The 26,533-nt window shown below is 41.1% G+C and overlaps 1 protein-coding gene across 2 annotated transcripts; it reads right to left on the reverse strand.

Annotated features, from left to right (window-relative positions):
• Nucleotides 1-884: 884 nt before the first annotated feature.
• Nucleotides 885-25,873, reverse strand: LOC147868185 (uncharacterized). Of its 2 annotated transcripts, XM_087316246.1 has the most exons (20): nt 25,722-25,873; nt 22,784-22,856; nt 20,530-20,652; nt 20,283-20,452; nt 16,814-16,963; nt 16,488-16,637; nt 9,218-9,320; nt 6,130-6,494; nt 5,789-5,932; nt 5,198-5,332; nt 4,342-4,428; nt 4,096-4,224; nt 3,438-3,564; nt 3,234-3,353; nt 2,645-2,770; nt 2,410-2,573; nt 2,183-2,329; nt 1,965-2,097; nt 1,683-1,792; nt 885-1,591 (listed from the first exon to the last, which is right to left on the reverse strand). In XM_087316246.1, exons 1-20 carry the CDS (start codon nt 25,800-25,802, stop codon nt 1,475-1,477), a joined length of 2,754 nt encoding a protein of 917 aa, XP_087172372.1. In that variant the 5' UTR covers nt 25,803-25,873; the 3' UTR covers nt 885-1,474. The 2 variants fall into 2 exon arrangements, 1 of the variants encoding a protein (XP_087172372.1); XR_015529453.1 differs by lacking the exons at nt 885-1,591; nt 1,683-1,792 and having other exon boundaries at nt 2,183-2,346.
• Nucleotides 25,874-26,533: the final 660 nt, after the last annotated feature.

Here is a 26,533-nt window from a genome sequence, read left to right on the forward strand (position 1 = left end):
GAGGAAACCCTTTTAAGCCTGCATGCAATAGTGATAAACTCATGTTCATTTGGCGGTGCATATCAAAAGATCCGGGCAGACATGCATCATATGGTAGTGTATATGAAAAACTCGTTTGAGATGTATGGTAAATCTGACTTTAAGCAAAGAATGTTCAATATTGGAGTCTTGGTAAGCCTGTTGACTCGAGCTGATATACTATAACCTTGTTACTAATTTTAACAATATGGGGCTGATGATAATGGCCTCGTTGAGGCTGAAGATGGTGGTCCTGGGGGCCAGATTATTAACCAGCTTCACCTCCCTCACATTTCATGTACCTAACTGCTACTGAGAAATTATCTCTAGGCATTCATGTACCTAACTGGTCTACTTCACATTGTCTAGGCCACTTCTCCAAACTACACTACCCTCTACACATTACCTCAATGTGAACACCTCAATATCAATCCATCCGATAAACAATATTCCTTGTTTCATGCAATCCAATAATCCACCAGAAATCTTGACTTAAAGTACTAAAAAACGTGTGAATCATTGTATCTAAGAGTGTCCATTCACTAGGTTAAGCAGATTCCTCCACTCCCACATCCCTCCTTACCCTCCCTCTGTCTACCCAGGCAACCATATGAGAGCATGTTCAATATTTATGCAGTCCACTGCCAACACCTCAACGTGGGCATTGGAACCAACATAAGGAAGCAATGTAGAACCTGAGAAGGGTCGTATGTTCTTATAATACAAAAGGGTACAAACACAAAAACACTAAAAATATGAAGTGGAATAAAAGCACTGAATTCCCAACTCCCAACACTGCGTGAGTGTGAGCAAGGGTAAAGAGTGTGATTGAGTCAATACCACCTCAAGAATGACACAACACTACATCATGCCTTAAATACTTCCCATGACTGAATTATACATATATTAATGTTCCAATGTGAAAAAACAATGCAATGTCTAATTTCCTCTATCTGATTTCCGTAGAGAACAAAGTTGTATACAAAATCTTCCACTACTGTCAAAAGATTCCATAACTACTATATACAAACCGATCGCTTTAGAATACAAGCATTAAGCTGTTAAACAATTGTTATACGCATATTTATTCGAGGAAATTACATTTGTGGCTTGAGTTCCTCTGGCATTCCATGGAAAACACCTCCAAAATGCGAATGAGGCATAAATGCATGACAGAATTTGAGCTTCCAATATCAGCTAATTGGTTAGCCATTTAAGCTTTGACATTTGAAAGAGATTCAGTGGATAAGTCGCCTGCAACATTTGACAGCTTAGCCTGGAAGAGGGCACTTCGAAAACACATGCGAAGTATGGTAAACCTGCTGCATAACTGATGTTTGCATAGAACGAAAATAGCAACAGAATTTCCTCAAGGTAATCCAGTTAAGTGCCATTTGCAATGACAGCCAGTCCAATCATAACCCAATGGCAAGGACAATGGTGATCCTAAGACAGACTAATTGTTGCGCACCTCTTTCCATCCATAAGCAAAGGCAGAAGCATTTGATATTTTCTCAAACATAGAGAGAAGTTCCTTTTCCTCGAGATGATGTAAATTTGATGATTCATCACCCTATATGCACCAAGAACTTTTGTAAATTTCATAGCCAACAATTAAATTCACATGTTCTAAAACTAAATTGCCTATATGATTTGCTGCTTACCTCAAATCTTTGAAGGAAAGACCTTTCAACAGAATCTAAGGACAATCTATTGCGAACATGGTCCATCCCAAGTATATGGAGGAGTGCTGCAACTTGGCCATACAAGACTTCTACAGCACAGATTAAATTCCAAAGGTTAAGAAAGCTGAAGTCTCTGCATTTTTCTAAGAGAACTTTGAGTAAAATATATTTACAACATATTCTTTGAACTTCTTATATCTTTTTATGCCAACCAGCAAGATATAATCACGTGTAGTAAAAACTTTTCGGAATCAAGTTCACCTTGGTCTGATGATCCGCATAATTGTTGGATAACTGATTCTGTGAGTCTTGCACTTCTTGAAAGTAGACGCAAACATGGATAAATATATATATTCATTGAAGTGCTATTCCCTGTATTCTCAACGCACTTTGCCTAATATAGATTAATATGAGAATTCTTAAACCTTAGAAATTGATTGAACAATCAATGCAATCACAGTCATTAAGACAATCCTTACCATAAAAGTAGCAACCAAATACTTTGCAAGAAAAGGTGGAAGCAACTCAAATAAAGACTTGGGTAGAAGAATGCCTTTGCCAGTTCCGCCAAGCATTGAAACCACTTTGATCAATCCATATGAGGTGATGGGAGACAAATCCAAAGCCTATACAAAAGGTCATTCTATATAATAGGTTGAGTTGCCAAAAAATGTTCATATATGATGTGCACTGTAGCAAAACTTACCAGATGATGGAGGATTATGGGTTTCAACAAGTGTAGTACAAGCTTGCTATCCCCTAGTTGACGAAGGCATGAACAAATTATGGCTGTAATAACTCGGCTCCTTTGAAACTCCCTAATAACATCTATGTGACTGTCACTGCTCAACGTCATATCCATCCTTGTATCTGCAAATTTGTTACATCATATGCTTAGGAGTTCATTCATGCATTTTACATCGTCAGAAACTTTTACAAACCTTTCCACTGCATTAGAAGAGTAAAAAGGAAACTGAGATAATCTGAAATCTTCAGGGATCCTCGGTAATAGGCTGCCTGAAGAACTTGCAAACATCTGACAACCAAGCTTGGTTCCAATTCAAGACCTGTAAGAAAAAAACTGAATTATTACCAGGCAGACCTGCATGAAAAGGATGCCACCATTACCTTAGGACATACTGCTTCTGTGGACATAAATTTCCCAAGAAATATCTACTGCTTATTCTGTGTATCTCAAGATTTTCATAATTACTTAACATGCTCAAAAGATCTTGAAGGAAAAGTAAGAAAGAAAGGCACTGATGTCTTTTAAAGGCCAAAATGCCCCCTGAGACGAGACGCAAGCTTAGACAGATACATGATGAAGATTATCTCTAAAAGAACATATGATCTACAGTAACTGACAAAAGAAAAGAAAGAAAAAAGTAACTCGAACTATCCTGTGCAGAATATCTGCAAATCTAACTGCATGAAGATGTTTGGCCACTAGATTGAATATTCAGAAATTTTGGAACTTCAGGTATATATTACTTATTCACTCAAAAATGTACAAAAAGAAGTAGTTCTTACAAAGACAGCGTGCAATGGCCTTGAGAAAAGAGGTAGAGAAGCTGTCAAAGTAATACATTAAATCAAGTGCTAACATCTGGCAATCACTAGGCAGCTTTATAAATGGCCCATATAATTCTCCTGCAGCATCATGAAATCATGAAAAAGATGAAGAAACAAATATACAAACTAAACGGATATGAAAGAAATAGTTGAGGGACAAACCTTTTGTTGTGGGTGAAAACAAGCAGAAGAATGGGATCAAAATTGGCTGCAATGCATTATACTCCCCTGATAAAGGTGATTTATCTGGTGCTGATCTTCCAAGATGATGTAGAACTTCTAGGACGGCCTATAGGCATATCATTAGAGTTAAATATCCAGCTTATTAAGGTTTTAAAAAGCAAAACCATAATCATGCCCCTTATATATGCATGAACCTATTAATCAATCAAAACAGTAGAATGTTAAGGCAGCTTATTTCGCTCAGAAATCATGGCTGAGCAAAAATAACGAAACTGATGCACGCAACATTTATCATCTTCCAAAATGTATTAAATGTTGCTGACTTTTCTTTAGATAATAATAACTGGATATCATCTTCCATAAATCGAAACATTTTGAAATGCTTTCTTGCTTTAGTGTAAACAGCAGATCAATTATAAGTTGTAACAGCTCTCTCAATTTTGATCGTTTCTCTCATTAGATTTTGTTACAAATTTGTGTTATATCCAATTTGATTGCATGAAAGTGTTGAAGTAAAATAACTATTGATTTATTTTGGAAATTCATTTTCACAATTTACAATGTCATTGTAAGCCAACATTAATTGCTTAAAAACACTAAAGAGAGAATATTAATTAGCACGGGCACAGTTACTCACCAAGGAAGATGAAGGGTAGTTATGTTTCAGCTCCCACAGAAGCTTTGGAAGTGATTGAAGCCACTGCTTTTGGAGTTGAAAGATGTCAGTCAAAGGGGTCACATCTCCTTTGACCCTGATAGAGTAGGACTGGATCATATACAAGATCCTGCTTCAGTTTATGTCAACATAGTGCAAGTTACCAGAAATATACACAAAATGAAAACTCCATAAAATATCGCACAAGATAGGTTAGAAGAATATTACAGGCTGAAGTATCTCGCCAACACAATGAAGGCAAACACGCTTTAGCTTTGACGTTGGTTTACAGTTTTTGAATACTTTTGTGAAGGCCTGAAACATTGAAAAAACAGAAAATGAACTTTTTTATAGCTAGATTTATGCCATGCATGCATCTGTATGCAGACATATCACATACCTCCAAAGCAAGGTCAAGCATGCACACAGTAAATTCAATTAAAATAATTCCAATTAATAGCATCATGAAAAGAGAATATATCAATATCCTACCAAAACCATGAGAATAAATCTGTCAACTCTATTTAGATTAGCTGATAAAATTGGAGATGGAATTGCAATATAAACATTTAAAAAAGTAATTGAGTTCTGGAGTTCTGTGATGATGTGTTTAAAACTATCTTCCTATCACTGTTTAAAATAAACAGACAAAAATTGGACATAAATGTGTACAGTCAACACCATCAGAAGATACTGAATAATCTAGTGATAGTGTGAAGTATAACCAAATATTCACAAGATATTCAGAAATGCATCTCAGAAAGAAAAAAAGTAATATTGCTGTCCACAAAAGGCCAAAATGACCAAATTCCCCAAATGTATAAAACTGGCATAATTGTGCCTCTAAACAAATTTATAGCTAAATTGAGGAGTGCCCTCAGTATGTCCCTCATTGGATATTCTACACAGAAGTATCACAATAGTGTGGCCTACAACTGCAAGACAGGCAATGATATCTTTTGTCCTTCTGGATTTATGAGGTTGTGACGAGATCCCTGTGATGGTGGCCATTTGAAATGCAACGTGCATAACAAGGTACTACTAGATACAAAAATATCCTAACAATCCATGAATATGCACCAACCTGAAGAAGTGGAATCTGACGATCTCTGCTTATACGGTGAAAAATTGATGGCACTAACGCAACAAGTGTTTTTGTATGGAACTCTACCAAGCTCTTATCCATGGTTCTTGATGACAAGCCCAATAAGGAAAGCATCTGCAAACATTTTGATGTGAGACACCATCACTGATATGCAGGGGAGAATCACAAGTAACGTAAACATCAAGATACATATGAAAGAAATCAAAAGCCCATATCTCCAAACAACATAGACAAATGACTATGCCCTGAGGCCACTAATTTTACAAGATACTGATGTTCATATCATGTATAGTTAAGATATTCATGGATTATGACTATATGTCTATTTAGCATGGAAATCAAAAATATTCCTCTAACTGGGTAATTCACAAAACTAAAATTATTAGGGAAAAGTGTCTGATGTGTAAGAGCATCAAACACATAAATGAACCAGTCATTTATATAAACGCAATCTTACAGTTTCCTACATTCAATGTATTAGGTCACTCTTTCGGTTCCAGCCTATTTTCCTACATTAGAAAACATACAAAAAACAAACACACCGATAACCAAAACCTGTTAAAAATTCACCTCTCCATTTAATGCTTCTTCAAAATAATTGAGAAGCCGCACAAAGTCCTGTTGCTCTTCTATAATCACCACATCCCCAGCTATTACTAAGCTCAGCATGACTTTACAGATACAAATGTTCAGACTGAGCAGTAATTCCTCAACCTGAATATAAAACCAAATTTCATCACTTACACTAGAATATTGCTCTTGCTCATTTTCTCACAGAGACAGTATCTTATCTAGGTCCTCAAAATATGAAAGAACAGCACAATATCACATGACAACAGAAAAATGACTAAAACATTTGCAGGCTAATTAATATATTAGAGGTAGCAAAATATATAGATGTAAGCGCTTACTTTCCTAGGTAGATTGATTGGTGGTGCAGCAATAGGAAAACATGTCATTAAATTATGACAAAATGATGGAATCAAGCAATTTCGAATCCATTCCTGATGCTTCCGTTGTTTTGCATCCAAATCTGAAAACTGTGATCGGGAACCAGAAGCATTCCTACTGATATCAGGGCATATCGCCCATTCAAGGTCTGGTTCAAGACAAAGAAGCACAACATGTAGCGCCTGACATGTTTTTATCATGCACTCCAAGTTATCTTTATCAGGGGCTTGACCAGAGCAGACCAATGGAGAACATTCAGCCCAGCAACTCAATAGAGCCTTTACAAGGGTATCTGCTAACTGCACACTGAAATCACCTTTCGTTCCTATAAATAATGAACAATGTCAACTAATTAAGAGCTGATACATATTTTAAAAAGTATAAATCATTTGTATTTGGTAGTGGCAAAAAGGTTCCTTGAAATAGAACTTAAAATATGGTAGCCAAAATCACTAATCATCTAAGGAAACAGATATATTGGAAAAGCTAACAAAACTTTTTACCAACAAAATCATAGCAAAGCTAAGAAACAATGAATATTAACTACAACTTATCTTTATAAAATATTTACAGAAATATGCGTATTCATCATAGCCAAAAAAGGCAGTAATATATCCATTCTCATCCAAGCACCTGAGGTGCTTGCCTCAAAGATCCATTGTAGATCAACCCATGTTACAAATCTTTGAAAGGCAGATGTTTCACTTCATCTAAGTTCAGAATGTTCAGTTTTTAGGTAATTAAATTATCTAGTACCTTCGGCAGTTTTACTAAGTTTGTTATATTTATTTTAATTTGTTGCAAACCATCAGTGCTCCATGATATAACCTGGGTTGAGATGGGAGTAGCTGCAAAAGTGACAAAGACACTATTCTAAACAATGACCAGTATTCAAAGGATTTGGAAGCCCCTTATCCAAAGGTACTCAACGCTGGCACTTATGTCATCAAAGCAGCTTTGTAGACTGAAAAAGTCATGGTTGGTATGCTGAAATGCACAGATGGTTCTAGTCACATGCTGTAAGTAAAAATGCAATACCCCTCATTCTAATATAACTTGGCTTGTCCTCACTTAAACATTGCTAAAGAGAAAAAGAATAGAGCAATCCAAGCCAATATCATTAAATTGGATAATGAAAGAACATGGATCAGCCCCACAACATTTCTTGGTAAGAAGACAGCCGAGTATAAAGCACTATTTTTATACACATTACAAGATAGATTTATTATCAGCACTGCTTAAATAGATACACATCTATATCATGTGTTCCAAAATGTAATAGGGTAATGGAATGCAAAGACCAACAATCGTTGGGATTGTTCTTGTTAGAACTCAAGAGACATGGAAAGAAAGAAAGAAATATATTAATGCCTTTTGAAGGTCAAAATGACCTATAAAACCAAACAAAAAATTACATCTCAAAATGTTATCTTTCCATTTAGAATAGCAAAAGAAAGATATATTAATGCCTTTTAGAGGTCAAAATGACTTAGTCCAAACAAGAGATTACATCTCAAAATGTTACCTTACCATCTGGAATAGCAAATAAAATTAATAAAATGTAGCTAAATAAAAAGTAAATAGAATTTCACACGACTAGAATCTTTTTCATGCAAGATTCTCAACTGAAATAGATTGTAATTTTTGTTTTCAAAAGATCTCCAACATGGGTCAATCCAGAATGGAGAGATCTAGGAAGCCAGAAAAAGGAACCTATGATTGCGGGAGAAAATGGCCTTTATCTGTCAATGACAAGGGTGGCAATATCACAGTTAAGGCCAGCGTCTACATGCATGATAAAATGTTATTGCCCAATCTCTAGTAACCCCTTAGCAATGTCTTGGTTAGGACCCCACTTGTGTTGTCCTTCATTGACTTGTAGCATGAGTAGGAGTGATTCGGCTGAAGAAAGTTGTGATTGTTCTTTGTTGATTAGCTTGTATGGTTGGATTGTTGTATTGTTGTCTATCAACTTCTCCTTGTGTTCTTTTAGTTCTAGAAAAAAAATGCCCCAAGCATAATTTGTTCTCATATTCCAATACCCTTGGTTAAAGCGGCAGTGGTATTTCCCTCTTATTTCATAGAAAACAATGCAATGGTAATTCTTCTGATTTCACTCCTTGAAGGCACACTTGGCAAATTCTTATGCATGCATATCTGCCTATCTCAATCTTTAATTGATGTGAAGATGTTGGCAGCTACCCTATCACATTGAGGAGCACACGCAATAGATGTATGTATATCAATGTAAGAGGGCCTAATGATAGATCCATAATCTGATGCATGCAAAAAACATGGCTCATGGTGGGTCATCTTTCTACCAAGAGATGTTGTGGGGCTGATCTATGTTGTTCACTATCCAAGAGATAATAACAGTTCAGATCATTCTATTCTCTTCCACTTTTGTCATGTTCAGGTGGGGACAATCCATCAATATTGGAATGAGGGTAGTGCGTTTATACTTATGTCACATGATTAAAACCATTGTTCCATTTCAATATACCAACAATGGTTATATCTGTGTTCAGGAATATGTTTTGAAGATATAAGTCTTTGAGTACCTTTGTTTGGTGAGGTTCCAAAGCTGTTGAATATCGGTCAGTCATCAGAATAATTTCCCAGTGATTACATCATGGGGCACTGAGATTATCTGCCCGTGTGGGCAGAATGGAGTTAGAAATTTCTGTAACGAGTGTGGAAACTCTTCAAGCAATACCATAGTGCTGGGCAATAAAACTTGCATCCAGGGAGCACGTTAAGGTTCACATTCAAAAGGCAGTTTGGCATCCTCACAGCCCAACCAGTGTATGCACTCTCTTAACTGATCTCTCTGAGAATCTGCAAGATGAGGACTCCAAATAACAGGCTTATTACTCAATCTTGTCAAAAAGCGCAGATGGTCTCTGAATAAGGGACAAACTAGTTGGAATACAAGTGTTCACAATAACTTCCGATTACCATACACACAGCAAGTTTTTGCAAGTCTCAGCTATATGATATTCTATTTGAATGTCTACTATGTATAAAACTAAGAGTAATATCACAAACCTTCTAATGCAATAGAATCTTTTCCTGCGCCTCCCAAGGATGCAGAAGCCTCAGGGAGGATGCTTTTATACCAGTGAAGTGCCAGGACTATACTCTTTCCACCCTGCAAAAATCAAGGACCTCAAATAATTTTGTAAGAAAAAAACATTATCTGGATACAGGATATTAAAATCACTGACAATATAGAAAACTTTAATTGTTAATATCTACCAATCCAGTGAGAGGACATTGTTAACACACTGTCCAAAACTCTATTGTACAGTTGTCAACAAGTCGTGTTCAAGAGTTTCAACTAGAACCTTAAAGGTGGTTAGAGTTGATGATGATAATTCAAATCATATTTCTGTTGGACATATATACATGTAACCAAAACTTAATAGTGAACCCTGATATAAAGTGAAAAAACAGTAGATTAATGTGCAGTAAGGATTAAATTGTGTGAATGACTTGTGGGTTTAAAGCTTCAAAGCATCAAGTTAGTGAATTGGTGACATTGAATAAAAGCCAATCTAAAACCTCAAAAATCAGTAAGATATTGTCACAAAGTCTTTTCTCTAGGAGGATGGATTCATCATCAGGCCATCTTATATGGACATACATCTATCCTACGTGCTATGCTGTATGACAGGGCAGCTGCAAACTTAATCACAGCAGTGAGAGTTTGAGAGAGACAGATATGCAGAAATACATCTAGAAGAAAGAATTTGCCAATTGTGTCATCAAAGAGTGGAATATGAAGAACACTATGTTTGTAATTGTAGTGTTTTTTATGAAAAAGGAGGGAGATACCATTGCCTCTTTAAGTAAGGCTTTGGCAATCTGCACAAGGTAATGGAATATGAGGACCGACAGTGCTTAGGGCTTTTCTTGTTAGAACTCAAGGGACACATGGAAAAGTTGTTAAAGGACAATAGTTAGCCACACAAGCTCATCAACAAAGAACAATCATGTCAGGCTTCCGCCTCCGGCCACAACCGAGGAACAGGATCGATTCACAGAAAACGGGAAATACACCAATGCACGAAAAACAATAGAGAGAAGGGCACACTGGATGTTTTACGTGGAAAACCCTAAATGGGAAAAACCACGGGAGTGCAAGACTCCAACTATCACTATACGCGGGAATGTACAATGGCGAGCTGCAAGGCGACGACCTTGAGCTCGCTGTCCTCGCCACAGGCGGCGGTATTACACAGAGGCGTCGACCTCTTCCTTCCTCCTTCTCTCTCACTCTCTCTCGGCTGCTCTCACTTCGCTCCCTCTTAGTGGAAAACAGAAAATGAGCAACAACAGTTAAACTGTTTGCCCTAAGTCATATTTATACACATATGACTTTCGGGCTATTTACAAATAAAGCCTCAAGGGCTCTTAGAAAAACATATTCACAAATATGTCCCCGCATCCGGATCTCTCTCCGGGTACATTCATCATCCGGCTCCGTAACCGGGGTTCTTCAGCATCCGGCTCCGTAGCCGGGGTCTTCAGCATCCGACTCCGTAGCCGGGGTCTCTTCATCCGGCTTCATGCCGGGTACTCTTCATCATCCGGTTCCGTAACCGGGGTTCTTCAGCATCCGGCTCCGTAGCCGGGGTCTTCAGCATCCGGCTCCGTAGCCGGGGTCTCTTCATCCGGCTTCATGCCGGGTACTCTTCATCATCCGGTTCCGTAACCGCAACCGGGCTTGCCGTCATTCATCTCCGGACATCCCATCCGGAGGGACCGAAATCCCAACAAACTCCCCCTTCACTTCGGCATGGGATGTCTTTCCAACCCGATCCTCTTCCGGCATCCTTCCAGCTTGTCGGTTGTGAGCACCTTGGTCAACATATCCGACCCGTTGTCGTCCGTGTGGATCTTCGTCAGCACGAACTCCTTGTCTTCTATCCTTTCCCGGATCCAGTGGTATCTACGCTGGATGTGTTTCGTCCGGGAATGGTAGGCCGCGTTCTTTGCAAGGTGGATGGCACTCTGACTATCGCAGTAGAGTCGATACTCCTCCTGCCGGATACCGAGCTCTCTAATGAAGTCCTTCATCCATATTATTTCCTTGCCGGCTTCAACAGCCGCCATGTACTCCGCCTCCGTGGTTGATAACGCAACCGTCTTCTGCAGCCTCGACTGCCATGAAACAGCTCCTCCTGCATACGTCATCACATACCCTGATGTGGACCGGCTGGTATCTGCATCAGCCGACATATCCGAATCGGTAAAGCCGTCGAGTTCGGGCTTACCGGAGCCGAATCGGAGGCACACATTTGCCGTGCCCTTCAGGTATCGGAGTATCCACTTGACCGCGTTCCAGTGCTCTTTGCCGGGATTGCTCATGTACCGGCTCACCACTCCGACTGCATATCCGATGTCCGGTCTCGTACACACCATGGCGTACATCAAACTCCCGACGGCTGAGGCATACGGCACTTTCATCATATCCTCCTTTTCAGCCTTTGTCTTGGGACTTTGCTTGCTGGACAGCTTGCAGTTTGTCGGGAGGGTCGATCCGACCGGTCTTGCTTCCGACATGTTGAACCGTTTAAGCACCTTTGTCACGTACTTCTCCTGTGACAGCCACAACTGCTTCTTCTTCCGGTCCCGGATGATGTGCATCCCTAGTATTTGCCTCGCCGGACCCAAGTCCTTCATTGAGAAGGTTCGGTGAAGAGCCTTCTTCAGCACCCGTATCTTGACCTGGTCCCGTCCGACGATCAACATGTCGTCCACGTACAGGAGGAGTATTAGAGAGTCTCCTCCTTCGAACTTCTTCACAAACACGCAGTGATCTGACTGCGTTTTGTGGTACCCTTCGTCGGTCATGAAGGAGTCGAACTTCCGGTACCATTGCCGGGGAGCCTACTTCAGTCCGTAAAGGCTCTTCTTCAACCGGCATACCAGGTGCTCCTTCCCTTTCTTCTCGAATCCTTCCGGTTGCTGCATGTAGATCTCTTCTTCGAGGTCGCCGTGAAGGAATGCCGTCTTCACGTCCATCTGTTCTACCTCGAGGTCCATGCTTGCCGCTATGCTCAGCACCGTCCGGATGGAGGTCATCTTCACTACCGGGGCAAATATTTCGTCGAAGTCGACGCCCTTCTTCTGCTGAAACCCCTTCACCACGATCCTGGCTTTGTATCTCGGGGGGTTTCCGGCATCTCCCGGTTTCAGCTTGAACACCCACTTGTTTCGAAGTGCCCGCTTTCCATTCGGCAACTCCACAAGTTCGTATGTGTGGTTCTCATGCAGGGAATCCATCTCGTCCTGCATGGCACTCAACCACCTACGGCTCTGGGTGTCATGCTTTGCTTCTTCAAAGCTCTCCGGCTCCCCCTCGTCGGTTAGTAGCACGTGCTCTGGTTCAGGAAATCTCCGGGGGGCCCTCCTCTCTCTTAGAGGATATCTCCGTTCGGGAGCTTCGGTAACCGGTTCTTCCGATTCTTCTTCTTCATCCGAATCCATTTCGGGATCGGGGCCGGTTCCGGTATCATTTTCATCTTCTTCGGCCGGTTCTGTTTCTTCACCGTCTTCGGCCGGGTCCTCGAGTGCTAACCGGTCCCTTGCCGGTCGGGACTGCTCCTCGTAGAGTTGATCCTCACCGGTCGACTTGGAGCTCTTCATCTTCTTCTCCGACTCCCAGTCGGCGAGTGTCTTGTCCTCCATGAAGATGATGTCTCGACTCCTGAATATCTTCTTGTCGACCGGGTCCCATACTCGGTAGCCGAACTCGTCGTCGCCGTAACCGAGGAATATGCATGGCCGGGTCTTTGGATCTAGCTTTCCTCTCCGGTCCTTTGCCACATGCACGTATGCGAGACACCCGAACACCTTCAGATGCCGGTAGGACACTTCCTTACCGGTCCACACTTTCTGCGGCGTGTCTCCGTCCAAAGGTACTGAGGGTGATCTATTTATCACATACGTCGCCGTCGACATTGCCTCGGCCCAAAATCCCTTGGGTAATTTCGCATGCGCCAGCATACTCCGGACCCTCTCCATTATGGTCCGGTTCATCCTCTCGGCCAGCCCGTTTAGTTCCGGCGTCTTCGGCACAGTGAACTCGAGCCGGATTCCCTTCGAGCGACAGTACTCCTGGAACTGCCCCCGGTATTCCCCTCCGTTATCCGCTCGTATCGCTTTCAGCTTCTTGCCGGATTCTCTTTCCACTCTCGCGTGGAGTTCTTTGAAGACGGACAATACTCGGTCCTTTGTCTTCAACGGTGCCGTCCACAGCTTCCGGCTGTGGTCATCAATGAATGTCACGAAGTACTGGGCTCCGCCATGTGACTTCGTTTCTACCTGACACACATCAGTGTGCACCAACTCCAATGGTGCGCTACGTCTCGTCGGTGGCCTTGAGTGGAAGGAGGTCCGGTTTTGCTTACCGGCCAGACAGTCAGTGCACTTCTCCAGGTGCACATGCTTCACTGGAATAAGGTTGTCTTCTGCAAGCCTCTTCATCCCCTTCTCACTCATGTGGCACAGTCTCTTGTGCCACAGCTCACCGGCAGTGTCGGCTGCCACATTCAGCTCTTCCGGACATAACCGGGCATTCATCAGGTACAGTGTGTTGTCTTTCCGGGCCCGAGCCACTATCAGGCTCCCTTTGCTGAACTTCATGACACCGTTCCGGATGCTACCCGTGTAGCCTTCATCATCTAGCCTCCCGGCCGAGATCAGGTTCAATCGGACCTCCGGAACGTGTCGCACATCCTTCAACAGCATCTTGCATCCGGTTGATGTCAACAGCCACACGTCTCCTATGCCGGCAATCCGGCATGTGCCTTCATTTCCCATCCGGACACAGCCGTGCTCACCGGCTGTGTAGGATGAGAAGTATTTCTTCTCCGGGGTCAGGTGGAACGACGCTCCGGAATCGACCACCCAGGTCATCTCTTCACCGGCAAGGTTCAGCTCCCTCTCTTCGGTAATGAGCATTATCTCTTCTTCACTTGCCGCGAGTGCCGTCGTTCCTTTCCGGTCCTGCCCTCGCCGATCCGGACCTCTCCGGTCCGTGGCTCCCCGGTATGCACCGTTTCTCTCCGGTGACTTCTTCGAATCGGTGTCGTCGGCTCCGTTGTCCTTTCGGTAATGCCGACAATTCTTCCGGAAGTGCCCCGGCTTCCCACAGTGGAAGCATGTGGGTCTTCCTCTTGACTGCGACCAGGTCCCCAACTTCTCCCGTCTTTGCGGACTCCGGTTCCATTGTCTTCCCCGTTCCGATTCGGTAAGCAGCGCCTTCGAGTCGGAGGCCGGTTCTTTATCTCTCCGACGCGCTTCTTCGTTCAAAATACTTGTCTTTACCGTTTGTAGAGACAAGTTATCTTCGGTGCAGGAGGTGCTGAGAGTCACCACCAAGTTCTCCCAGCTTTCCGGCAATGTACACATCAGAATGATGGCTTGCATTGCATCCTCCAACGGGAACTTGATCGCCGCAAGCTGGTTCACGAATCCCATGAACGTGCTCACGTGTTCCACCATATTCTCGCCGTCCCGGTACTTGAGGTTCACTATCTTCCTCATCAGGGAGGTCCGGTTCAACGCATTCTTCCTCTCGTAGAGGCCCGACAGCTTCCTCCACATCTCATATGCGTTGGTGTCGTTCGCCACGTGTTGTAGAACGCTCACATCGACATATTGCCGAATCGTCGCTACGGCTTTCCGGTTCAGGAGCTTCCACTCCGACTCTATAACTCCCTTGGGTATCTCGGCATTGTCGACCGGTTCGTACAGGTCTCGGACGATGAGAAGGTCTTCCATCTTTATCTTCCAGTCGGCGTAGTTCTGTGAGTTCAACACCATCATGCCCGGAGGCCCACTACCGCCGCCTTCCATTTTCTGTGTTACCGTCGCTCTGATACCACTTTGTCAGGCTTCCGCCTCCGGCCACAACCGAGGAACAGGATCGATTCACAGAAAACGGGAAATACACCAATGCACGAAAAACAATAGAGAGAAGGGCACACTGGATGTTTTACGTGGAAAACCCTAAATGGGAAAAACCACGGGAGTGCAAGACTCCAACTATCACTATACGCGGGAATGTACAATGGCGAGCTGCAAGGCGACGACCTTGAGCTCGCTGTCCTCGCCACAGGCGGCGGTATTACACAGAGGCGTCGACCTCTTCCTTCCTCTCTCACTCTCTCTCGGCTGCTCTCACTTCGCTCCCTCTTAGTGGAAAACAGAAAATGAGCAACAACAGTTAAACTGTTTGCCCTAAGTCATATTTATACACATATGACTTTCGGGCTATTTACAAATAAAGCCTCAAGGGCTCTTGGAAAAACATATTCACAAATATGTCCCCGCATCCGGATCTCTCTCCGGGTACATTCATCATCCGGCTCCGTAACCGGGGTTCTTCAGCATCCGGCTCCGTAGCCGGGGTCTTCAGCATCCGACTCCGTAGCCGGGGTCTCTTCATCCGGCTTCATGCCGGGTACTCTTCATCATCCGGTTCCGTAACCGGGGTTCTTCAGCATCCGGCTCCGTAGCCGGGGTCTTCAGCATCCGGCTCCGTAGCCGGGGTCTCTTCATCCGGCTTCATGCCGGGTACTCTTCATCATCCGGTTCCGTAACCGCAACCGGGCTTGCCGTCATTCATCTCCGGACATCCCATCCGGAGGGACCGAAATCCCAACAAATCACAACTTTCTTTAGCCCCCTCACTCCTACTTATGCTACAACTCAATCAAGGGTTACACAAATGGGCTCACAATCAGGACAGAGCAAACATTTTATAATAGATCGGGCAACAGCAATGTGTCGGTCATGTAGGCCCCCACCTCATGGACCAGAATCTCACCACCCTTGTCATCGATAGATAAAGGCCATTATCTCCAGCCATCGCAGGTGCTTCCCTCTCTTTGGATACCTCTCCATTATGGATCAACATATGTTAGACATCTTTCGAAGACAAAATTACAATATATCTGACTGGAGATCCTTAGATGTACCAATAACAAGATTCTTTTGTCACTTTTTATCTTATTTACTTTTTTACTTAGTAACTTTATTTTGGTTTGTTGTTCTAAAAGACGAGACAAAACTTGAGATGTAATCTCTTGTTTAGCCTTATAGGCCACTTTGGCCTTTTAAAAGACATTGATATTTCTTTCTTTCTCAACAATATTTCACAGAAATCAATACAAAAGCAGGCATAAACGAAAATTTTGTGTGAATGAACTCAAAATATTCAAAGCAGACATAACCTAAACATAACCAATGAATCCACTTGTAACCATAGAACAAACCTAATGACAACGATATGTACAGTTCTCACATTATTTGCAGCTTCCATTTTTGACAATCTTGATCTTGCATGCACTGCAGTTAAAAATCGTAGCAAGCTGTCCAGAACTTCGGGTAGATGGCTTCCAGATTGAGCAGAGATGCCCAACTTACCCAAAAAATTGACAAAATAATGAACCACCTGAAAAAAGAGAATCAAACTGAGCAGCAGAGGTTTATGACTATTTGAATGCTTATATGCAATACTTTCATATATGCATGAATCTATGCAGTATGATATATATCAACTTACTATCTACAATCAAACCACAAAAACACCTAACTTAATAGTGTAACATTGAATTTAAGAAAAACTACCTGGTTAACATAATCAGCTGTAAGTAATGGGTATGCTTGTATGACTGCATCTAAAAATCTGAATGCTGACATGCGGATATCTGGAGTAATATTTGTCATTGCACTAAAAATGTACGCCATCACGATTGGGACAAGAGGACGCATAAGGGCCTGCATTACCAAAATATTGATATAGTATAGACAAACAGCAGCACAATAGGAATACACTTCACAATTAGCTGCAAAAATCTGAATTCATGATATGGCTATAGGCTCTTAATGACTTGGAGCAAAGCATCTTACCAAACAAATTCAAAATAGATATAAAAACACATTCAAATTAATCAGAGGAATCGCTTCACTTGAAAAAAAGAAGGAATCATGCTTTGGAAAGGAAATCCATGAAATACTACTGAAAGTGGAGGGACAAGTCATCTCAAGAACATGATTTGATCTTCTGAAAACTTTTTCTTATTACTGCACTGACATACTTTTAGAATGTGGGGAATAATTCCATAATACGGGACATATCATGTCAGGAAATAATTAGATCTCCTGAAAACTTTTTCTTATTACTAGAGATATGTAGTGTGTAGCTAACACATGGCATATGTCAAGTGTACAGGTGGAGTGATTGGTCATTACTTGGCTAAACTATATGACTTAATCCAAGAGTCAGAGTTGAGTCTTGACTATATAGGCTGAGAGAAGTGGTTGCCGTTCAGCGGGATAGGCAGGCTTTCCGAAGGGATTCACAACTTTGGATCACATTTGACACTCTGAGCCCTTATCAAGGAAGGCAGGGACCCATAATAAGAGGATTTATTGCTGTTTCGTGGATTTCCAAAAAGCCTTGGACACCAGGCCACATGCTCAGATTATGCGACAGCTAGAAGCCCTTGGTGTCCCTATAGATATGCAATGGGGCATCTATGCACTGTATGAATCGATGTCAAAAAAAGTGCAGTTTCCTAAAGGTTTGCCGGAGGCTATTGCTAGCATAATTGGAGTAAAACAAGGATGCCTACTATCACCCACTCTCTTATAGGCCATTTTGGCCTCTTAAAAGACGTTAATATATCTTTCTTTCTTCTTTCTTCGGTCTCTATATAGACGAGGTAACACATTACATAGAGGTTCGGCAGTTCAGGAACATGCCTAGCGGGTATAGCCATACCCGCTATATAATCGGAGGCTACTGCTAGCATAATTGGAGTAAAACAAGGATGCCTACTATCACCCACTCTCTTCGGTCTCTATATAGACGAGGTAACACATTACATAGAGGTTCGGCAGTTCAGGAACATGCCTAGTGGGTATAGGCATACAAATATATAATATGCTGATGATATTGTGTTGATCTCCGAAGACATCTACACGCCTTAAAAGTATTTTGTACAAACAAAGGCTTGGCAATAAACATGGATAAAACTAAAGTGATGGTGTTTAACACCACTCAAGTGTGGGTAACAAGATCAGAACCAGAATTCTTCTTGAGAGAGGAAAAGGTAGCATTAACACACTCCTACGCATAGCTAGGAGTAACATTCACAAGGCCTCGGTTCTCCTTATAGGGGGCTGCTTGTGCCTGACTTTCTCATGGATATGCAGCCCTTGGTGCTCTTAAAAAACAATGTGCACATTTGCAGTTCCAACCACCACAAACTAAATTGTGGCTATTTGATACAGAATCTTAACAATGCAAATAGCTGAAAAGATTTAGAGAGACCTGATAAGTTACGTCTCAATGATTCCCCGCATGATAAGGAGTAAAGCATCAGTGCCCCAAGATATCGTCGATACATTTGTCTACCCATCCATACTTAATCCGGGCAACGATGTGAGCGAGGCATTATTTTGATCAGTAATCTGTATCCAACAGCTTTGGAAGGTAATCAAGGTCAGCACTTATGTCATCAAAACACCTTGCTCAACATGGAGACCTTCATTGTTGATATGCTGAAAAGCAACAATGGTTCGAGTCACATGGCATAAGCGTAATGTACTACTCCCATTCCAGTATAGTTTGGATTTTCCTCATCTAAACATGGCCAAAGTGGAAAAGAATAGAGTGATCTGACCTAATATTATTAACTTGGAAAACAAGATAACATGGATCAGTCCCAAAATATCACCTAGTAAAAAGATGGCCCACTATAAAACACACTTTATACACACATTGACGGATGGATTCATCATTAGACCATCTTATATCGACATATATCTATTCTATGCGCACTGCAATGTGAAAAGGCAGCTGCAAACTTCATCATATCGGTTAAAGATTGAGGTAGGAAGATATGCACCAATACCTCTAGAAGACAGCACAAGAAATTTGTGTCATCATGGAGGGGAATCCGAAGAACACTATGTTCGTTAATGTAGTGTTTTTTACGAAATAAGAGGGAAGTTCGGCTACTACGCAAGATAATGGAATATAAGGACCAGTGGGGCTTGGGGCTTTTCTTGCTAGAACTCAAGAGACACATGGAAGAGTTGTTAAGGGACAACCATACAGCCCCAAGGTCATCAACAAAGAACAATCACAAATTTCTTTCGCCCCCTCACTCCTACTCATGCTACAAATCAATCAAGGGTTACACAAATGGGTTCCTGACAAGACATAGCAAACGGGTTATAATACATCGGGCAATAGCAATTTGTCGTGCACGTAGGCAGCAGCCTCCTGAAACACTATCTCACCACCATTGTCATCGACAAATAAAGGCCATTATCTCCAACCATCACAGGCATTTCCCTCACTTCGGAGACCTCTCCATTCTGGATCAACCTATGCTAGAGATCTTTTGAAGACAAAAATTACAATATATCTACATAAAAATCTTACATGTGCCGATTACAGGATTCTTTAGTCATTTTTAATTGTATTTACTTTTTTTACTTCATAACATTTATTCTGGTTTGTTGTCTTCAAGGATGAGACAACACTTAAGATGTAATCTCTTGTTTGGTTCTATAGGGCATTTTGGCCTCTTAAAAGACGTTAATGTTTCTTTGTTTCTCCATTTCGGATCAACCTAAAAACACAAAAATGTCTGACTTGAGAATCTTATATGTATAGACGACAAGATGCTTTAGTCATTTCTTATACTAATTCTATTTACATTTTTACTTAGTGAGCCATACACTAAGCAAGGGAAACACTTTCAATGTCAGATGATAATGGCCTTGACTTGTCAATAACAATCATGGGAAAGCCATGGTGCAGAAGATTGTGGCCTACATGCATGAAAATTTACTATTGTTAAATACATCTTTCTTTGGTTTTTAAACTTCATCCCTGTTAATTGTTCCTAATACCTCACTCCTCCCCCAAATATTAATCATTAGAAAAATATGTTTATGTCAAAGAAAACATGAACAATAATGTAATAGTCGGCATTTAATTGAAGAATGAATTTCAGCACTGTTGACATTCATTTTCCTGCAAAAACAGGAGTGCAGGATATTGGAACTGTGAAATTTTTACCTGGGGAAGACCTGTGTAAATAGTTAACCTCAATAAGTCTAGCAGCACGTCCCTAACACTTTTTGATACATCTACTATCCGTGCTGATAACTTTTCAACCAGAGTAACGGCATGAAAGCTTAGCTCCTTTGGATGGCGTGCAAGGAGGTCCTTTATGCCTAAGATAGCATCTATAGGAGACATCAACCAAAGTAAATTCAACTCAAGAAAAAGAAATAAATAAGCATTATTTGTTTCAAAATCCTACCTCGGCGGACATGATCATTGTGATGAGTTAACTGTGTAAGGAGCTCCTTTAATGTTTGGTGTCGGTTATTTATTGCAAGACCATCTTTATCTCTAGAGACACTCTGTCCAGGTAGAATAATACCTGCAGAAGGCAAAAGATTTATTTAGACCCTAAACACAAAACAATAGGATTGCACAAATTTGAATCCTAAAAACTAAACTTTTCCTGACCCTGATTTATATAGGGCGTAGATTCCCTATTGCATATTTAATGGGACTCCACATGCTTCTCAAGCCAAGCATATGGTATAGTGTCTAAGGCTTTTCGGAAATTCACAAAGCAACAATAGATTCTCCTTTTATGTTATCCTCCCCCTTTGATAGCGGTTTGGAGTGTCAAGGTGTGATCCAACGTTGTGAACCCCTGTTGGAAACCTGACTATTCAGCTGAATGGCTTCAAGTTTGACTCCAGGATTGAACCATATAGTTTAGCCAACAAATGGTCAATGATGAAGATTTCCCTATAATTGCTAGGTATCGGTATAACGATATGTCTCTCCAGCTAGTATGGAAGCCTTCACACATCTCTATTAAAGATATATGCAAATTGTGAGGGCAAGGTGTCACAAGTGTCAATCATGGACAAAATAGTCACCTACCAACCCATCATGATACTGGGCTTTTCCAAATTTTCAATCTATCCATAGTATTTCTCAACTCTATAGAATAAGAAAGGTGAATTCTCATGAGCATGAGTCATGTGGGGCGAGGGAGGGGGGTGTTGCTCAGAATCATAGAGTACCTTACTGGTCAATAGTGTGCTAGGAACAATTGACCACTAAGCCTAAGATGAGGTGAATTGTCCCTCATTAAACATTTTCCATGCTCTTTTCCTTTCTTGCCCTAGGAACAATCAGTACAAACATTACCTCTTCTTCGTCACATGGCATTTGGACGTTTGGTCTTGCTTGTTTATGCGTAAACATCTACCATGTCCCATTTTATAGCAAGTGTCTCCACATACCATGACATCCCTCATCATATCAACTATTTTATGTGGCTCTACCACATATGAGTGTGCAATGTAAGAGAGAAAAAAGATCCATAAACCTCTTGGACATCAAGAAAGAATAACAGCATATTAACTTCTTTTAAGAGGCCGAAATGGTCTATCAGACCAGACAAGAGATTACATCTAAAAATGTAGTCTAGTCTTTGAGAGCAGACCAAAATAAATGCAATCAAATAGGAAATAAATCATCATTAAAGTTATTAGAATCTATACATGTAAGATTCTCAAGTCATATAGACTGTAATTTTTGTTTCCAGAAGATCTCCAAGATGGGTTCATCCAGAATCAAGAGATTCCCAAAGTGAGAGAAGCACCTGACAAGGTTGGGAGTCTACATGCTATTCACTGATCTATTGTGGCCCCTTTGCAATCTCCTGGTTGGAAGCTCACTTGTGTAGCAGATTGACTTGTAGCATGAGGAATGACAGAGCGAAAGAAAATTGTGATTGGTCTTTGTTGAGGAGCTTGTGTGGTTATATTGTCGTCATTCAACAGCTTCTCCCTCTGTCTCGAGTTCTAGCAAGAATAATCCCAAACCACATCGGTCCTCATATTCCATTACCTTACATAATGGGTCAAAGTCTTGATTAAAGAGGCAATGATGTCTCCCTCTTATTTCATAAAAAATGGTAAAGGAGAAAATCGTCATATAGGTTATCCTTGTGGAAAGAAGAAAGAAGAAAGATATATTAACGTCTTTTAAGAGGCCAAAATGGAGAGAATTGAGATGATTTATAAGATGACTTAGTAAATGAAACCATAAATGGTTAAAGTAAGAATCACATCATCAGTAGTTATCGAACTCCCCAAACTTAGTTCTAATGGTTTCTATAATCTGACTATATACATCACATATATAAATTAAACTCTCCGTTTCATGCAACTACTAATGATTTTTTGTGATTCTATTACTCAACTCTCATGAATATTTTAATAGCATTCATGAGGACTAGAAGTTTTCTCGGAATTCAATTTAAGAGAATAACCTCTTGGCAAGCTGCAATAATCCAAGTTACAAGATTGAATAACAAAAGATTATTCTTGATATAAAACTACAAATTCTGTTCCATGTGTTGAGACTACTAGTGGACTAGAAATATTAGATTATCTTGAGGCATCCATGACCCTCTAGTTGTGAGAGTGAATAATGAAGGATGAGCCACCTAAAGTTTGTAAGAAGAGCAAGCACCAATTACTTACTTTTGGATTTCACTTCGATCTTAGTGACGTTAGAAGACACCTGAAGCTTCCTCCCCACTTTGTGTTTCACCTTCTGCATCAGAAGGTTAAATGAAAAATGATTGTGAAAGAAGCACATAAAGTGAGAACAAAACAAAGAAAGAAAGATATATTAAGATCTACTAGAAGTATTAACATCTGCTAGATGCCAAATTCGGCCTACGAGACAAATCATAATTACAAAGATAGGTGAATTCTCATGTAATTCTCTGAGGTTCAACATTCAAGTCGAGTTGATAAAGTTCACGCTCTCGAATAATGCTTCTGCCATCATGGGGGTATTACCAATTCAGCATGGATGATCCCGTGTGATCTCGTGTGAGGTAGATGCTTTGCTAAATATCCTTCGTAACCACATCATGACTAGTGGATGCTCGACTTGTGTCTACATATACATGATTAGGCATGGAACATGATGCAAGGATGGCCATGGTGTCAAATAACCATACTTTGGTACTTGCTTCACACCAATGGTGCTCATAATTACCTCTGAAATCCACCTTGGACACCTAGTTCATCCCGACACTTGCTTACAGTGCATACACAGCCCACATCATGTCACGAGACTTTTGAGTGCAATAGTCTTTGTAGGATATGATCCCTTTGTACTGTATTTAAGACTTTGAGGAATCTACAAAGCATCTATACAATCGCTTCGTTTATGTCTTTGCTTGGTCCACCAAACAATGTAATGTAAGGATTAGTGGTTGAGACGGCTCCCCTAAATCTTGCTTGTCTTGGCGCTCGTACCACTTCGACCTCAGCATAAATGTTGAGTTCTGCTTCAAGTACCATTCCATAAAGTTTGGCAAGTGTATGACCAATCATGATTGTTCTGTAGTTCCCAGATTGGAGGGGGTCCCTTGACTCAAAAATAGACACAATTGTGTGTATGGAAGGACCTCTACCAAGACCACATTGAACATGTGCGCAAGGATAGGATTAATTGTCATGACCACATACACGAGGTGTGCACCTTGTAGTCCTACATGGCTGGATGATCATCCATGCTGAAGACATTGGATGACATTCTCAACACTATAGGTGAAGTGGGTGGAGGAAGTAGGGCAAGTCTCAGCTGGTTGAGGTGAAAGGGGTTGGTCAGAGACATTATACAGGCTTTTTCCATATGAATGTCATAATTGAGGATCATAGAAACTTTCCAGGCAAAGGCCAAGTCTTTGCGCATGAAGACATGGTATAAATCCCAATATTTTGCTTCCTCATAGGCACCCTTTTTTTTATGTGAAAGAGTTTGCATTTGCTTGTGAGCTATTCTTTGTTTAACTCTACAAGGCTTACATTTGTAAAAAGCTGTTGATGCATCTCTTTGCAATCCTCATCATACCATCAGTTTTGGTGGCATATTTCCAAGAATTTCATATTTGGACAATGTGTTGGAAGTGAAATTATTGATGGCCAAGGTATGGGGTATAATGGAGGGTTGGGAGGTGGGAGCATCCAGAGGGTGTACTTGGATCTAGATGGTCAATTCTTGTTCCATGTTGATTATAAGTTTCTGTTAGTTCATGGGTAAAGTGGATGACTATGTGTAGAGACAAGCTTGGAGATGACGGAGACAGCAGTTGTGATGGTGTGTTGGACACAGGGGTTATGGAAAGACAAGTGTGGTAGGCGCCAATTGGACGAGGGGAGATGGTGAATATTTTGAAGGTTTGGGTCACTTCCCTTGTCCTGAGGATATAGTCAATTGTGCTCCCACTGCCTCCTCGTGGGAGACAAGTAAGGCCACTGGAATTTGTCAATGAGTTCATGGTTTTGTAGATAACTAGGTAGTATCGAGACCCTATCCCTAAAGAATGTTTTCCGTATCCCTGTTGTTTGGTCCTAAGTTGGTTGTGCTCCTGAGTTTTTCCGGAGTCCTCTGGATATATTGAATGCATCATCTATAGGTCTTCCAAGTTAGAGATTTCACATTGTCTATTTTGGGTTTTAGCATTGAAGCTCACATGAGGAATACTTCATCTGGCTTGAGTACCTTATAATGCTGTCAAAATGGACATTATAGGATGATTCAACTTCTTTGCTCCTAATGGTACAGCATTATAGGCTTGATTGTTGTCGGTTATTCTTTGTATATTTTGATCCCTTGGGAGGGAAGTAACATAGCGCAATGAATAATACACGTGACTTTGAGAGCTCAAGTTGGATCCACATGCATGTAGCCTCTACATCCGAATCCACTACTTGTATACGTGGATGTAAAGCTCTTCAGAAGACAGTTATTATCCCGGTTCTTCCTTGCTATACCCCAGCTCAGTACATAGTGTCCTTGCGTCTTGGTCTGAGGTGGCATTTGGTGACTCAGGGATGTCAGTGGCATGCACATAGAGTCATCTTGCATGCCTCGTCTGCTCTTCTTCAATTTTACTCTGCTCGTGTTCAACTTGGTGAGAGAAAGTAACCTTGACGTCTATCCTGACCAGAGCTTTACCTTTCAGCTGCCTCGATGGTTATATATACATACATATATCTGATTCAGTACGATTTGCTGGTTATTTGCGTTTCAACAACACTCCTTTGATTCATCATTCTCCTTCTCGTGTTTTGACATCACCGTCGATGCTTTCAATGCCTTAAATTGTAATGTTCCTTGTGGTCACAAGGCATTGGCAAGATCCAATCAATGATGATATGTTCATTGTCTCGAAAAATGCTTCTATCATAGTAGTGCGACTGATTTCAAATCAGATGATATCATGTGGTGTAATTAAGAACGTGAATACTATATTGATTCATGATAATCAAGGAGATGTTTTAGGTGGAAATAAAAAATACACCCTTCTGCATGAGAATTTTAAAAGCAAACTCTTGCCAGCGAAGCACATGGAGAGAGAGAGAGAGAGAGAGAGAGAGAGAGAGAGAGTATGTGTGTGACCTTGAAGTCTATCCCGCCCAGAGCTTTTCCTTTCAGCTGCTGCTTCTTCTTCTGCTTCTGCCGCTGCTTCGTAGGAGCCATGGCGGTGCTGCTTGTTGGTTGCTTCTGCAGAGACAGACAGACACGGACTGGCTTAACTGATGAGAAGTAGGGTTGTCCTCCTCGAGATATATATATATATATATATTGGTTTGAGTAGGCTTGGTTGGTTCTTTGCTTTTTGCTACTACATATATGTTCAAATTTAATTCATTCGTTCCTGGTTACCAAGCGGGTAACATACAAAATTACATCCCCATGGACAAAAGTTGTTCTTCCAGGGGTAACACACATGTTGGTAGGTTGGCGAGTTATGCATAGGACTGAGGTACTCACAATACGACATCCATGCGTCATACAAAGGTTTAGGCATGAATACGTAGTATCCTTAGTGGGTGAGCCCTAGGCAAAAATATTAAATTGTCAAGGAGGTCCCCGCCAAGTCTTCTTGTGTATGGTTTGTGTGCTCAAGTTTTACTATGGGATTTGAGCTAAATTTGATGAATTCATTTCTAAACAAATATTATACCTCAATGTTTATTTTTAGAGACAAATTGAGATAGTTTTTCTCTCTTCTTTTACTTCAATAGAGTATTACCTTAACATTGTGCTCTTTGTGACTTATCGCCATCTCTTGTGATTGAAATTGTCTTGCTATTGTGTATTTTCCATGTTTGTATGGTCTTCGTCTCCCTATCACAACAATCAATTTGATATTGATGTATTGTCATTCGCATAGTTCCTAATCGCACTTTCATGCCCATCACTTTGTT

This window comes from Azolla caroliniana, unplaced genomic scaffold (assembly GCF_043228905.1).
Source record: "Azolla caroliniana isolate FFs.n. ecotype wild unplaced genomic scaffold, voAzoCaro1.0.p SCAF_1, whole genome shotgun sequence".
Taxonomy (NCBI): Eukaryota; Viridiplantae; Streptophyta; class Polypodiopsida; order Salviniales; family Salviniaceae; genus Azolla; species Azolla caroliniana.